Source organism: Stegodyphus dumicola, chromosome X1, assembly GCF_044657685.1.
Source record: "Stegodyphus dumicola isolate Sdum_Otavi_A_Nest chromosome X1, ASM4465768v1".
In the NCBI taxonomy this organism is placed as follows: domain Eukaryota; kingdom Metazoa; phylum Arthropoda; class Arachnida; order Araneae; family Eresidae; genus Stegodyphus; species Stegodyphus dumicola.
This window is the reverse complement of record NC_140780.1, coordinates 249,451,705-249,468,746: the sequence shown is the minus strand read 5'-3', so window position 1 is coordinate 249,468,746 and position 17,042 is coordinate 249,451,705. Positions and strand designations below refer to the sequence as shown.

General features: G+C 31.9%; 1 protein-coding gene across 1 annotated transcript in view; it reads right to left on the bottom strand.

Moving 5' to 3' along the window:
• cnir (cornichon-like protein) overlaps positions 1–17,042 on the bottom strand; it is a 64,651-nt gene that overhangs the window by 10,451 nt on the left and 37,158 nt on the right. The window contains exons 3-4 of the mRNA XM_035368689.2: positions 5,869–5,981; positions 72–212 (exon numbers count right to left, since the gene is read on the bottom strand). Of these exons, the coding sequence (XP_035224580.1) occupies positions 72–212; positions 5,869–5,981 (254 nt within the window). The remainder of the gene's footprint in view (positions 1–71; positions 213–5,868; positions 5,982–17,042) is intronic.

Genomic DNA, 17,042 nt, shown 5'->3' with positions numbered 1-17,042 from the left:
TTTAAAAAAATAAAATTAAATACTTTATGAACACATACATGCATAGGTGTTCTAAATGAGGATATACTTACCAGTACAAGTAGACGAAAAAGAAGATTAAATAAAAGGCTAATCTAATCATAGAATCTCGCATATGTTGCTTCAAATTACCACGGTTATGAATTTCTGTAGGATCATAAATACCAAAATTTCCAGATGGAACCATCAGTTTCCTGAAAAAATACAAATAACTAAAATTGCACTGTTCCCTATAATTTTGAGGAACATTTGCATTATAGATATATTTTTAGATATATATGAACAGTCTTCTGCACCTGACAGAAGATGATTCAAACAGTTGCTATCTATGAAGGAATCAAGAAGTTCTATACTAAGAGATGTACAGTATACATACAGCTGCATGCAGGATATTAAATAGTGCCAAAGCTTTCCTTTAATCATTTCTTAAAGGAATTCAGTCCTAAAACTAAGTAGATGTACTAATTTCTTGTGTCTGCTTGCTTTTCGTTATTTAACACACTTTGCATATACTATACTAAAAAATACTTAGTTCCCATTTTTAAAACTGACTTAAAATTCAAGCAGAAACAGAAAGGAGAAATTAATGTGAAACTCAGACTTCTGCAGCAATGTAGCCCATGCCCTTGTAGCAAATAGTACAGGAACTAAAATAAAGCTAATACTAAAGTTTAAATACATGTTATTCCCCAATATTAACATGCATTTAATTTGGCATGTTCAAGAAAACAGAAAATGTAAAAAAAATTTTTCGTTAAGTCTAAAAATTTAGTTCCTTGATGGCTATTAAAAAAAATAAATACACTAATTAGATAACATGCATAAAAATATGCAGAAAATAACTGAGCACTTACATCGAAATGCAGAAAGTGCGAACATCTCAATTAAAAAGTTAAAAGAAATAATTAAATTTTCTTTTTTCATATACATATAAGATGTGAAATGTAATATCCAAAATGCTTTTAAAAGTGAACAAAAAGAATCTGTAGCTACATAACAAGTGTGTCTTTTTGATAACTTTGCAAAGCTTTCTAATAGGAGTGTTAGAAATAGACCACCAGCAGCCGGTTGGTAAAGCTGCTGAATATTGGCAGTTTGAATGAGATTGAAACCATTGTATATGGGTTGGCAGCATGGAACGTTTCATAGTTTTCCCCACACGTAAAGTAGATAAAACCAGTTTTCCCTTTAAGAATCCTCAGAGAAGGCAACCTACGGATACTACGTAATGTGTTCATCATTATAATCCTCCCCCAAAAATGCTATAATAGATTTTAATTAATATTTTAATTAATATACGTAATAACTGCTTCCTACAACAGCAAGAAATCTAATCTTGCAATCATCTGAAATTTCCATACTTATATGCATTTTGTATTAGAATAGTTTTAGAATATCAAAGAAATTTCTTATACTAGCAGGATAAAAATGTATTGAATAAGGGTATAAAGGAGTCTGTATTTCCTCAATTCTTCAAAGTGGATGAATTTTTTTAATAGAAATGTAATAAATTTTAATCACAGACCATTTATCTATGGCTACCATAAAGGTGACTACTGAATGATGTCTGAAACATTTCATGAGTAAAATATAACTGAATCATTTATGACAATCTTCGTTTGCTTTCCAATATATGTAAACATGTTAAATACCTCAGAAGCAGAATTGTGATTAAAAATTGAAAGTGATGCAAAAGATTCTAAAAATTAGACAATCAGAAACAGGGAAAATTGATGTATTTTCCATTACAGTCTACGTGGGGAAAGGTGAATACTGCAACCTTCATGAAGGCATCCCTCCCACTAAGCAGACAGCCCTTGAGTGCTTTGTCATAATCTAGCAAACCAAAACTTGGCATTTTCAATTAGGTATCTAATCAATTTAATTAAAATATATTTTATTTCTAACACATTCAGCTGATAATTTTAAACAACATTCATAGATTTGTTGTAATTTATACTGTCACTGGGGGAAATTCCTGATAGGGGTGGATGTGGCTATCGGGAACTCGGGAAATTTCCAAATGTATCGGTCCATGGGTATGCCTTATCATCTGATACAGATGTTTATAAAAAGAAATTAAAAATGCATTATAACTACAGGATCTGTATAATGAAAAGCAGTGAACTTATTGGAAAAAATAGGTTTAGTGACACTAATAAATTTAAAATATAAAATTAATGCTGGACATGTTAAAAGTCTGTTTTAAACCGCATCATCATCAGCTTGTGAAAAATTTGTAATAGATGGATCTAATTCTTTACACTACAAAAGAGGAGAACAGTTAAAATATTCAAGGGCTGTCTGCTTGAAGAAAACACCTTTGTGCAGAATTTTCTAAATAGGAGCATGGCTTGAATTCACATTACACAAAAGGAAAATCCCAAAAGGACCAAGCAGCTAACTTGTTTAGTTGCCAAGAATAAAACCAGGCATGAACGACCAATATTCAATGGTCTTATACATTCATTTAAAGCAGACTTATAATATTCTTTACATACAGTACAAAATCCGAGATCCAGATTTATATGGACTTCCTCGACTCCGGATTTGGGACTTTTACAGATATTAGATCATCAGTTTAAATCTAGTAAGGTAGCATCTAGAAATAATAAAATTAAAAAATCGTGATTTATGAAATAATGACGCATTTATGATCTAAAGGGTGCCATAATTTAGAAAAAAAATGCTTAATATTTATTTGTTTACTTTATTAAACATTTCAAGTTGTTTAAGTTGCTTCATTTTTTGTGCTAATACTTTCTCTTTAATTCTATACACAGACATATTTTCTTGTTCAGTTATCAGGTTCCATTGTTGAAGTCCTATAATTGCTGTGCCTAGAACCGAATAACTTGTCAATCAAGATTTTTTCGTTTTCAGTAACCTTTCTCTCACTTTCTTCACTATTGGTAGCAGTATTTTCTTAATCTAGAACCAGGAGTATTGTCATCACAATGAAAAACTTCTTTCATATCATATTCATTTATTACCGCTTCTCCACATTTCTTTATAAAATTCATTAATTAGAAAATTTCACCTTTGGTTTGTGATATCCAAGAACCTTCAGATTTGGGGCTATCATCATAAAATTTAGCTATTGTTCAATACACATATTTGGCTATGTACCATGAGATTGGCGACCAAAGACAAGTTGTTCTGTTAAATTTTAACGTGCTTCTCTCATGCACTGAGACAAGTAATCCTGAAAAAATTATATTAGTTTAGTTATTTAATTACACTTACATCTATTTCTTGCACATACTTAAGGTTTATCCGAGTCCTGAATTAATAAATTCCCACAAAATAGGCTTATTGAGGGCAGGTGCTAGAAATCTTACTGCCTGATTCAGTCTCTGCGGGTCCTACATTCTGTAAGGCATCTCCCATCGTCTTTCCTAAATTCTGCCGCTCGGTGCGGTCATACAAGCTCTAGCACTCGTTTTGGGTTCATGTGAATAACAAATCAGTTATTCTAAATTGAAATAACACTAAATGTAATCTTTTGGCCTATGAGTATCAATAACAAAATCTATTTTTAACATATGGAAAGAAATTTTTGTTAAATTTTTCCCGTCAACATTTCTTAATGCATTTAACTTAAATCTGTAATCATCACCAAGCGCAATGTCAACATAAAAGGTAACCATACTCTTTGTTATTCAATTACTACAAAATGTTTAGGTGTCGCTACATGAGTCACTACTCGAGTTCTCATCTGTTGATAAACATGCGGTGATGAAAGCAAAATATAATAAATAATGATTTGCCAGATTAGAGTCAGGGATATAAAATATTAGTAGGTATAAAATCAATGATGCATCTATGTAGAACGTTTTGGTTTGAGATGTAATGCCAAGCAGATACATAGCTACTGAGCTATATTAATAATTATACAAATTTATGGTAAAATGATTGTTTCTTCAATAACGTGGTATGTTATTATGGTATTATATAACGAGGTATTTTATTTAATGCTGAAGTGAAATTAAGAATCAAGACTCTCTACATGTCTTAATATGCATGTGTGAGGGTAGGAAATCAAATGTGCAAGCGTAAATAAAGTACACAGACACACACACACACACACACACACAAAATTAAAAAAAAAAAAAAAAAAAAACAAATTTGGTGGTGGCTTTGAGGTTTGGATTTTAGACCATTCCGGATCACGGACTTTGTACTGTATTACTATCAGTGTTAAAATATTGAAAGAAAAATATTTAGTCTGATAAAAAACTTGTTTGATAATTCTTCTTTACACAGCATTTACTTTGGTTGATTCAGGATGAACAACTGATGGTCTATTCAGACAAGACATTTAGAATTTACCGCTTCAAAAAAATGAACTGAGAAAAATACCCGTAGAAGAGAAATATTCTGTTTTTCATATTCTCATCACTTATACAGGATTGTTAAAATTATTAAATATATTACTTACTTACAAACATACAATAATGCCCTTTCTTAACTAAAATAACATAGTTAATAACAATTATATTGTTTGTGTTAAGCTAATAAATAACATCATTATTTAGTTTCTTATTAGCAATGTTTTGTCTTTCATTGTAACTTCCAATTATAGAATAATTTTTTAATCCTATTTCAGATAAAGTTTAGTGATGTTTCAAGGATGGGAAACAATTTTTAAACTCAGTAAATTAATTCATCATTTACTGAAAATTCATAAACAGAATTAGGTTAAAATTCACTTTCAGAATACCCAAGATGTATATCGCGACAAGAAAATGAAATACAAAGCTGACATTGATATAACCACAGTTTCAACTCCTAATTTTTTTTTTGCTTATTATTCTTAAATGAATAATGACTTTTGTACCTTTTTTGCTCTACATCATGGAAAAAAAATGAGTATCTCACCAGACATAGTTTTTTTGTAGAAACGACAGGACAGTGATCAATTAAGAACAAGCCACAGCCAGCTGATGAAAACCAACGACCAATTAATGGCGGTTGAAATTCACATAAATCAAAATATGGTCAAAATTCAAAACAAGCAATACACATAGCATGGAATACATATGCACACTGGTGTGTAGGTATCACACATGCCTTGACCGCTGAACAAAGAATATCTGATCGGATTAAACTTAAGAAATACATTGATAACATACAAAAATGGTTGTCAGAGCCAATTTATAGTTACCACAAAACCAGAACCCACTGATATTTGACAACAATCCAAGGGACATCCTTTTCAACACTAGAACTGGGGGGGAATTGTTATGTGTTTAGTTTTGTGTTGATCTGCTTTCCAAACAATCCAAGATACTGAGGAAACTGATTACCCAAACTATGTGAGGCAGTGCTGTACACGGGATGAATTAAAAAATGTAATGATGGGTAGAGGGTACTGAAAGAAGCACATTTTGTCATAGTGTGTCTGTACCAAAACAACCTCCTGTTGAGTATTAGGTAAAAGTGTTGTTCTATTGGCATAAATTACTCACCATGCAGATTTTAAGTGTATGTATGAATACACAAATGTAAAGTTCACTGATTTGCACTTATCTTGGGAATCAATTATTACAATTCCTTTGAGTAACAGCTCCGTTTTAGTCATCAACTAAAAGAATAAGGATTCAACCAATTATGCAATAAAACTATGATAGAAATTAAATTCAGTTAGCAGCTAGCGGTTTGGAGGATAAAATTCCATCTCCATTAAAATATATTTATACAGATTTTGCATTAATACATTCTTCAGTGATGTGAAACAATAAACATTGCAGATGTCTAGATACATACGGCACAGAATGATACTAAACTGCAAAGGCATGTTTCTTTGAAAAGGTTTAGAAAAACAGATAATTTGCGAAGCATACTTACTTATAAACTTGCCAGCAAGTCATAGGTAGATTTATAAGAAATAAAATCCAATGCCACTCAATTAACAAAAGAACAGTAATTATGCCTTGAGCTATCATTTCAGGAATAATCCACTAAAATAATGAAATTCATCTTATTAACATATCTCGCAAATTCACACATAAATGTAATATAAAAATAAGAATTTTTCATTATTTTTTAAAGAAATTGATATAAAAAATGTAAATAAACAATTTATGCTACTTGAAAGATTCATAAAAAATATGCTTCTCCTAACGAAGATTATTAGAGCTACAATAGTACATGTCGTTACTTAATTACAATTAAAAAATTTAAATACGTAGCTTCAAGAAATTTTACTTTTTTTTTTTTTTTTTAATACAAAAAAGAGGACATGATGTTATGCTGTGAAAAACAGTACATATTGTAATACAGTCAAAAGTCGTTAATCCGAACTCGTCGGGACTTCGGCGATTCTGGATTATAGATCATCAGTTTAAATCTGGTAAGATGGCATGCAGAAATTATAAAATTAAAAATATGAAATCGTAATTATGAAATTAAGAACAATTATGATCTAAAGGGTATCAAAATTTACAAAAAAAAAAAAAAAACTTAATATTTATATGTTTAATTTATTAAACATTTCTTTCAATGTAAGTTGTTTAAGTTGCTTCGTTTTATGTGATAATACTTTCTCTTTAATTCTATAAACAGACATAATTTCTTCTTCAGTTACACAGTTCCACTGTTCAAGTCCTATAATTGCTGTGTCGAAAATACCGACTAATTTGTCAATTTAAATTTTTTCGTTTTCAATAACCTCTGTATCACTTTCTTCTTTATCGGAAGCGAATTATAATGACGGGGAATTTGATTTAAATCATATCAAAGACGGAGTACATCGAGATGAAATACTACATTTAGTAAGGAATTATAAGCCAAATAAAATAAAAACATCTGCCCTGAAGATATGGATAGTGCTGACAGATTAACTTCCAATTCATTGCACGCCGCGGTGTTTCGGCGTCCCCCCCCCGCAGAGCAGCGTGAGATTGATAAACAGATTTCGGAATGAGAAACGAAGGATATGCCTTTATCCATTTTTTGCAGCAATTCCACTTTTTGTTTAATGGACTTCGAAACATACTTTCGCTTTGTAGATCCCTTACATATTAGTAAATATATTTCGGAAATTCTATTTGACATAATCGAAAGTTCAAGCTTATTTTTATAAAATTGCTCTAACAGTCTGCAAAAAATAATAAGCCGGATCAAATTCGAAAATTAAGGAACAACGCAATCTGCAACATTAACTGAATTAGATAATTTTAGCTTAGCTTATACCATCCATTATACATTAAACGTGCAAGGGTAAACGTATTATGCGCATGCGCACACGCATATTCACAGCCGTAAAGGTCTTACGCGCATGCGTCAATGCAATGCATGCGCAGAAAGTTTGTAGCTTTGAGGTCCGGATTCTAGATCATTCCAGATTATGGGTGTCCGAATTAACGACTTTTGACTGTAACACATAATTAATATAATATATGAGATAGTGATATATTACAAACATAATATAACAAATGAGATAAAAAAGGTGCTAGATAATTTTAAGTGTAGTTTTTTATTATGCAAGATGAGCCTCTAAAACCTTTTGCATTTCTTAAAACCTTCATTTATAAAAATAACTGGGCGTTTTAGTATCATATAAAGCTTAAATGAACAAATACACTCCTGCTAAAAAATAAGCAACAAAGGCAAAACATGGAATGAAATAAAAACTATTTAATGGTGAAATTCATCCAAGACATTGGTATGGCATTACTAGTACAAATAATATAGCAAAGACATACGAAAACACATGTATTATGACCATCACATTGCTGAAGACTAAATGGGTTGGAAGAACGTTCATTAGAAACATCATGTTAATAACAGGTATGATAACCTCTAGATGAAATGCATGCTTGACAGCACTGAGGCAAGTTGGCAATAGTGTTGTTGATCATTTACGCTCATTCCTGTAGTAATGTATGCCAGAGCTTGTGCAAGGTGCCTGGTAGCATACTGCAGTCCATCGTCCCAGTATGTCTCACTTATGTTCTATGGGATTCAGGTCCGGTGATCTAGCAAGCCAAGACAGATGTGGAATAGTTTCACTCTCCAGATAACTCCATACCACTCAAGCTCTATGTGTGCAAGTGTTATTGTCCATAAATATCGCATCGGTATTCATTGCAGTGATAAAAGAACATATAAGAGGGTACAGAATTTCATCGTAATATTGGACAGCTGTGATGGAATCACCATGCATCACTTAGAGGTCGGTGCGGCAATTTATTACTATCCTAGCCCATACAAGTAAGCTTCCTCCTCTGTAATGGTCTCTTTTGACAATGTTTGGCACCTAATAGCATATCCCCGTACTTTGGGCATCATTCTGGATATTAAATCGAGACACATCTGCAAAGTGTACAATCCTCCACTGCTCTGTTGTCCAAATGAAACGTTCATGGGCCCAATTCAGCTGTGCTCTGACATGCGATGAGGACAAAAGAACACAAACCACAAGTTGTCGGGCATACAGACTACCTTCATGCAGTTGACACAACACAGTTTGGCAGGATATGGGCCATCCTGCAGCAGCAGACATATGCAATGCCAATTGTCATTAGTGATTATTAGTGATCTACAGTGTCTTGTACATAGCAATAACAAGTGATCGTCTGCCATTGTGGTAATCCCCGGCGCCAAGACCCACAACTCCTACAGGGGTTTTTATCCCTTTGGTAATAATTTCACAGTGTGCTGATGACACTACGATGCACATTCAGCTCTCTTATAACAGTGAATTGTATTGCCACATCCTGACCACCCTTCCATGCATTTCATCTTGCAAATGATGTTTTTGGCTTATGCTTTCCACTTTGACTATCTCGAATTACATGGAAATATCGCTGATTGTGAACTGACGCATAGGTCTGAAATGCCTCCTTTGAAGGCACTGTGGTGTAACTGCAAGATAGCATTTTTATTAGCAAAATTAGTATCAATGCAAGATTGCACTGATGCTAATTTTGGTTGTCTATTTGCATTCAGTGATGCAACCTCTCACTCGTATGTAAACTGAATGCTTTAATTCCCTTTTTACATTCGTACCTTTTCTTTCGATGTTTGCTGCTTATTTGTTTAGCACAAGCGTAATAAAATTAACATATGAATTTCATGAAATAATAATAAATAGGAATTTAACACAACAATAATATCAGTATTTCAAATAAATGATTAGTTTCAGTTCTGTGATTATTCTGGAGCAAACACAACATATCAAAATGAATTCTACATGCATAAAACATGTATTGGTGTGGGGGGGATATAGCTCACAGGCTCTTTCTTTAAATACTGATTCTAGACTTGCACTCTGTATCGCAAATTTTATCAAAATAAAACAGAAAATGCTATGAAAACAGTTTTTATATCATTAAAATATTTCACAAATACAGAATTTAACATTTCATATGGTTCTCATTACAAAAAATCAGTAAAAATTAGTAAAACATTTATTTTGCTTTAGCAAAACGTTCCATTCTTCTATAGGCAAAATTTGTAGAAACATTAAAGAATAAATTTACCAACCAAGATCTCTTTTTGGATACATTTTTCTGCCAAAATTTTTTAAAAATCTAAATTAAATTTAGAACATAACTACAAAACAAAAGGTATGCCACTGCCAACTATTAAAAATGCAATGGCTTAAGGACATGTTGGAGATTCCTACTATGCTTAATATTTTAGAATGAAATATTACATACACAACATAACTCTGTTTCTTCCATTTGTAAATATTTTACATTATTAATTAGTACATGAAATATGAATAGCTAGTCGTTTACTGAATGATGTGTTGTAATTATTTAGGCAACCTGGTTTTCAAACCAAGCTACAGAAAATATGGTAATTAGTTTATCTTCTTGTTCATGGTGTCAATGACTAATCACTAGATTCGAAAAAAAAAAAAAAAATCACCGATTAAAATCAGATATTCTCTCACTTTTTTTTAAATAATGGGAAATCAATTAAAATAAAGTTAATCTGTAATGCTTTTAAAGAGATTTTAATTATGTTAAGAAACTTTTTTAAAAAGCAAAATTGTTTAAAATACTTGAAGAAGCCATAATTCAAAACATGATGTATGATCTAAGAAAATATGTAGTAGTAAAAAACATCATTTTTACCAAAATCTAAAACAGATCATCAAGTCTATGTTAATATGTTGTACAGAGACCATCTTCTTAAAATAGATCATCAACCAGGTAAAATTTTTTAATGCTACCAATACATCGTTTCATAGTGTAGAAAACTCTCACTTTATAAAATTAATGGAAATGTTGTGTACTGGATATAAACTTCCATTTACAAGTGACTTGAGTGGCAAATTAATAACTCATACGTATAAAAGAACAAATAGAAAATTGTTGGAATGTTTCAATTAATCAAACAGTATGTTTGGTCTAACATCCACAATCAATCAATAATCTGCTTTTGTGTTTGTACAAACCACAGAGCTCATACATTTAGTAGAAACTTTTGCTGAAATAGAAACAATGATCGGCTCCAAAAATTATACTTTCCTTTTTTCTGCAACCAAAATTATTCAAAAAACATCTTCTATTGGTGAATTAGATTTTCTAGAGGCATTTCACATTAAAAAAAATCTTCCTGTTCTAGTTAACGACCCTAATTCCAATCTATCTTTACCTTCAGCCTTTAGGAAAATTATGTTTTAGTTTTCTTGTTTCGTTAATAGATAGGACTAGTAGCTTAACTCCTGTCCAGCAATTCTTTTCTTATCTTACCTTTTCACTATATTTTATCTCATTCATTTGCACTTTGGCAGCTGAGGCTGACAGTTCGGTAAAACCATTAAAACTACTTCTGTGAAAATTTGCAAATATATCACTGATTTTTGTTGTTTGACTTCTAAATTAATCATTAGTAATGCCATTTAAAAAAATAAAAAACTAATTTAAATGTAAAATGTGTAGTTTTATAAGTAATAATGCAGCAAACACAACGAAATGAGAATAGAATTAGAAAAGAATTTTCCGCTTATATCTTAACAGTTGTCAGCACATATACTTAATTTGGGCATATACTTAATATACTTAATTTGGGAAGAAGATTATACACTGGTGGATAACTGCTAAGGAAGGATGATAGTAGCAGCAATAGCAACCACAAAATGGAAGGCAGAAAAATGTGGAAATTAGCATAAGTGCAGGATACAGCAAGATCTACTGCGCGTATGCAAATTCTGGATTGCCGAAGTTGTTTATCGTGTGATAGCTCTAATTAGAGATATAAAGAATTTGATGCATATTGTATGTTGTTGATCAAAAGAAAAATTTAATGGGAAAGAATCAACTGATGAACTTGCAATTTTTGGTATGTCTTCCCAACATCACTTGGATGATTTTACGCATAGCCATATTATTTGGCAAGATTGAGGAAGGGTGAAACAACTTTCATCCCAACCCGAATATTTTCATATTCATTTAGTTTTTTCAGCTAACTCTTCAGGATAAATGACCTCAGCCACAGTGTTGTTTCAAGGCTGATACTAAAATTGTAGGCTTAAGGGATATGATTTTGAATAGTAAGAACTATAACGAAGAATTTAAACAAATGCTTGATATAATTATACATGATCGTTTAGACAGGGAAAAGTTAGAGGTTTTATAAAAAGATAAGCAAAGAACATTTGAACTCGAAAAATTGAAAATAAAAGCGAAGTAGCATTAGTAGTAATGTAAATGATTCTGTTCCAATGTTAGTAAAAGTAATTTTTGTGATATGAGTAAATTAATGCATAAGTATGATTTGAATGAAGGTGATATAAGTTTTTATTTAATCTTATTTGAGACACATGCATGACTTATTAAGTTAGAACAACAAAATTGGGTTTCTCAGTAGTTGGGTCCATTGCCTTATGAAATAACTCAATTAATTTCCCGTGAATCAGAAGAATAAGCTAATGACTATAAGCAAGTTAAACAACTACTATTGAGAAAGTTTAAGTTAAGCCCTGAACAGTTTTGGCAAAAGTTTGTTGATCATATTAAAACAATGCATAATATGTGCAGGACTTCACATTTGAATTAAAAAAATTATTTTGAAAAGTGGCTTCCTGGATTAAATGTAACAGATTTGTTTGGCTTTGGAAACCAGAGTAAACCAGCCATTACAACACTGGAGAAAGTTACTATTAATTTAGAGCTTGATAATGTGGAAAGAAAGCACATTACAGTTCTAATTGTAAGAGATGAAACACAACCATGCAACTTATCTTGCATGGTTTTAAAACAACTTATTATTGCGGATCAATTAAAGAAAAGGGTCTAGCTGCTATACGAGATCAATTCATTGATGGTTGGTCTAAATTCATTAATCCTGAAGAGTTGGCTGAAAAACTGGATGAATATGAAAATATTTGGGCAGAGATGAAAGTATTTCAAGTAGAAAATAAAACTTTTAGGCATAATCCTAAACCTAAATTTGGTTCTAAATTTTATGAGGGATCCTATAATCAGCATTCAAGACCAAGAAATGTTAACAATTCTATGCAGACAGATAGTAATTTCACAGTAGGTTTTAAAAACAGTTTTGATAATAAATACAATTTGAGAGATAAATTTTATAAAATAGACGAAAGAAAAAGGGAATATAATTCTGGTATATGCAATGAAAAGGGTGAGTCAAAATGCTTCAATTGTAATGATTATGGACATATAGCGACGGATTGTTCTCAACATAAAAAAGAAATTATTTGCAGGAATTGTAAAGAAAAGGGCCATACGTTTAAAAAGTAAATGTTTAACCCTTTGAGGGGCGGTATATAAAATAATTTAAATTCTAGTAAAATTTTGCATGAACTTAATAGACCCTAAGGACACAAAATTGAGACTTAAAAAAAATCTAAAGCGAAATCCTAAATTTTGAGACCTGGTATATATTTTATACCGGTGCCTCTGTAAGACCTTTTTTTTTCAGGTAGCTGCCAATTGTTAATTTTTGTTTTTAAAATTAATTTTGCGTACTTTTGATGTGCATCTGTAGAGATGGGTGCTTGAATATAGTTATGCAAGTCTGAAGACAATAACTTAAAATTTCAGTAGAAATTTAAAATTTATGTTTTTATGTACTTTGATGATGCAACCAGTGCTTAAATTGCACCGGAGCCCTATATAAGATGAGCTTTTTATAAAACTGAGACACAATTTCAAGGGGAAAAAAATTAGAATTCCTAACGTTTTAGTTTAACAATGAGAAGATCTTACAATATTCAACTTCCCTAGAAATATGAACTCATGAGAACATGAGACGTTCAAATAAAGTCCCCTCATTCACATGCAGAAACCTTCCCTTTGAGAAGGGCAATAAATTTGGAGGAGTTTGTTTAGGAACGCGTAAATTTCTCATCATGCCATCGTATCTAGTGTATTGTTATCGATAGTTACAGTTAGTTATCCTCACAGGAAGGAAAATTTGTGTTCTTAAATGTGCGTTAAATGACAGTGAGTACAATAAGAGTGAAATACTGAGATAAACTGCTCAAGCATGTCCTATATACATCATCTTCCCAGAGTATTCACTAATGCAACCATCCCCGAGGGGGGGGCAAAAAGCGTACCCAGCAACTTTGCATTCATTCTTAGCAGTCAGATTCAGAACTCATTTTACCCCTGACACACATCCGCTTGATGGCTATAATTATACCAGCAAAGAGCCACGGTCAAAGAGAACGTTCTCTCTCACCAAGATTCCCCTCATTTTTTGTTTCCACCTACTCATATCTTCACGCCCTCATTCAGTTTCACCCTCTTTTTAGCACTATCTGAATTTTCATCAGCTATGTTTTAAGAATATTTAATTTTTGTGATGACAAAAGACCTTTTTCCACCCTACGATCAGAGCTTAAATTGTGCCGGAGCTCACCGGATTCCGGCTCCGATGCTTCTTAGTTTTTGTAATAAATAATAATTCTAGCCGGAGCGCACCGGAGCCCTAAATAAGAAAGTTGCGGCACTTCTTGTATATAATTAATTAACAATTTCAGTAGAAATTTTATTTTTAGCAATAAAATTATACTAAAAATCGCTTATTAAATTTTAATTTATCTCTTTACATTTAATTTTAATTACTTAATTATATAATAATTATTGATTAAATAACAATTTATAAACATTAATTAAACAGCTATTAATTAATTTGATAATAATTAACTATTTAATTTTAAAATCATTAATGAGTTTAATAGTCATTTTAGGCCTGGTTGTGCAGTGGCTAGCGCATCGAGCAGCAGCACCACAGGTCCGGGGTGGGCTGGGCAAGGTTAACTCAGCCTTTCATCCCTTGATTTCCATCCTTTGGGTCGATAAAATGAGTACCAAGTTTGCTTTGTCCACAATTGTCTATTTGGAGACTTATTTTACATTTTTGAGAAGATAGTGTTTTCATGACATAATTACTTAGATCGTGCACCATTTGTTTTGAATTGGTACACTCATCACTAGATTTATGATATGGGCTAGACAGACAGGAAACCAGAGTCTTTTTGCATGGGTAATTTTTCTATTGAAGGGGGAGAAAAATGTTCTACTGAAGAGGGGGGAATAGAAAAATGAATTTTTCCCCCTTCAATAGAATTTATGAATCTTCTTCTTTATGAACCTTGGAACGAGGTATATTAATTTCATAGCTGCAAAATATTGAGCATTCATAGGATGGTGCTGCCATTTAAAATCGAAAGGAAACACTAGAAACTTCCGATTATAGCTTTTGGTGTAGAAAAATTAGCATTTTTTCAGAGGTTAAAAAATTGCCAAACAACTGGTATATATTATATATCGGTGCCCTTGAAAGGGTTAAAATTTCAGACTTGACAAATGCTAAAAATAATTTATCCGTGAACTAGAATTCAGGTGTTTCATCAACTGTATATTTAAAATATGCTCGCATCAATAATGGAGATGAAATTACTGCAATCATAGATACAGGTTCTAGTTCCTGTTTATTGAAACAGTCTGTGGCTAGGAAACAATCTTATTATAAAACCTGACGTGGAGAAATTGTTTGGCTTTGGAAACCAGAGTAAACCAGACACTAGAACACTGGGAAAAGTAACTGTTAATTTAGAGATTGATTGTGTGAAAGGGAAGGATATTACAGTTCTAATTGTAGGAGATGAAACGCAACCATGCAACTTATTAGTTGGATGAACATGGACTGATTTACCACATATTGCATACACCAAGATAGGTAATAACTTGCACATATGCTACACTAATGATTATCCATTTTTACAGTTGCAAAATGACATCAACACTCCATGAATTAAACTGAAGGCTTCCCAAGAAACTGAAATTGAAAGTAATACGGTTAATTTTGTGAAAGTTAAAAACTGATGAAATAAATAACGGTTATGTTTATAATAAGTGGATTGGAAGATGATTTGGGGTCATTATTGAAAGTAATACAGGGAGAAACAGTGATACCAGTCACTAACAACAGCGATCGAAAATTAATTTTGAAAAAGAATCACTGTATCGCTAGAGTGGAAGTAGCAGAATTAGTTGAATCAAGTCCAGATCAGAAAACTGAAAATTCAAATCAAATGGAAATAATAATAATAAATAAAATTAAAAAGTTAAGAGACCATTTACTTTAGAAGAAATTAAAGTTAATAACAATATTACGGCAGACAGAAAACACGAAGTTTTAGATTTGATAAATGAGTATCGAGATTGCTTGCATTAAATATGAAGGAATTAGGGTATACAAGCTTAACAAAAATGGATATTAAAGAAATTGAAGGGAGTAAGCCTATTTCTATGAAGTCATATAAAAGCAATGCCGAGGAGCATGCTTCTATAAAAAAGATAGTACATGAATGGGAAAAATATGGAATTGTTACTGAAACAAGATCTTCGTATGCTAGTCCAGTTTTACTCATAAGGAAAAAAACCACTGAACTATGATTGGTGGTAGATTATAGAAAGTTGAATTCGCAAACTGTTAAAGATAAATTTCCACTTCCTAGAATAGATGATCTTCTTGAATGCTTTAGTGAATGTAAAGTTTTCACTACATTGGATTTAGCTCATGGATATTTACAGATTCCTTTAACCGAAAAAGAGAAACTGAAAACAGCTTTCATCACTCCAGATGATACTGGTCAATTTGAATGTATGATTTTTGGGTTAGCTAACGCTCCTGCAGAACTTCAGAGACTTATGAATCAAGTTTTAGGTCGATTGGTTAATAAAGAAGTATTATGCTATTTGGATGACATATTAATTCTGGCTAAATCTTGGGAAGAAATGATGGAAAAACTTAGAAAAGTGTTTGATAGATTGAGAGAAGCAAAGCAGACACTGAAACTAACAAAATGCGAATTTGGAAAAGATGAAGTTAAGTATTTGGGATTTCTAATAAAATCAAATGTTATTCAACCTAGACCAAGAAACATACGAGCCATATTAAACTTTCCTAAACCAACCAATGAACATGAAGTTAAACAATTTTTAGGTCTTACAAGATTCTTTAGAAGGTTTGTACAGAAATATGCAGAGAAAACTGAGCCGTTAATGAGACTGACGAGGAAGGATGAAACATTTCATTGGAATGAAGATCAGCAAGAAGCATTCAGTAGTTTAAAAGACCATTTAATTAATGAACCAATACTAGCATTATATAATCCGGAAGCAGAAACTGAAGTGCACACAGACGCAAGCAGCAAAGGGCTGGCAGGAATGCTGTTACAAAAAGGCGAAAGTAAAAAAGTGGCATTTAGTTTATTGTGTAAGTAAAGGAACAACAAAAACAGAAAAGAATTATCATTCAAGCAAATTAGAATTAATGGCTATACTTTGGACTTTGACTCGACTTCAACAATTTTTGATTGGAATCTGATTTACGAACATCCAAGTAGTAATGGAATGGTGAAGAGAGCTATCCGAACAATTTTGGCTACGATTAAAACGAATATGGAAAATCCGAATCATAGGGACTGGGGCAAAAAGATTATGGAATGTGAAAGAAATTTAAACAATATGATAAATAAGACTACAAATAAAACTCCTTTCGAAATGCTTCACAGTTAGTCACCA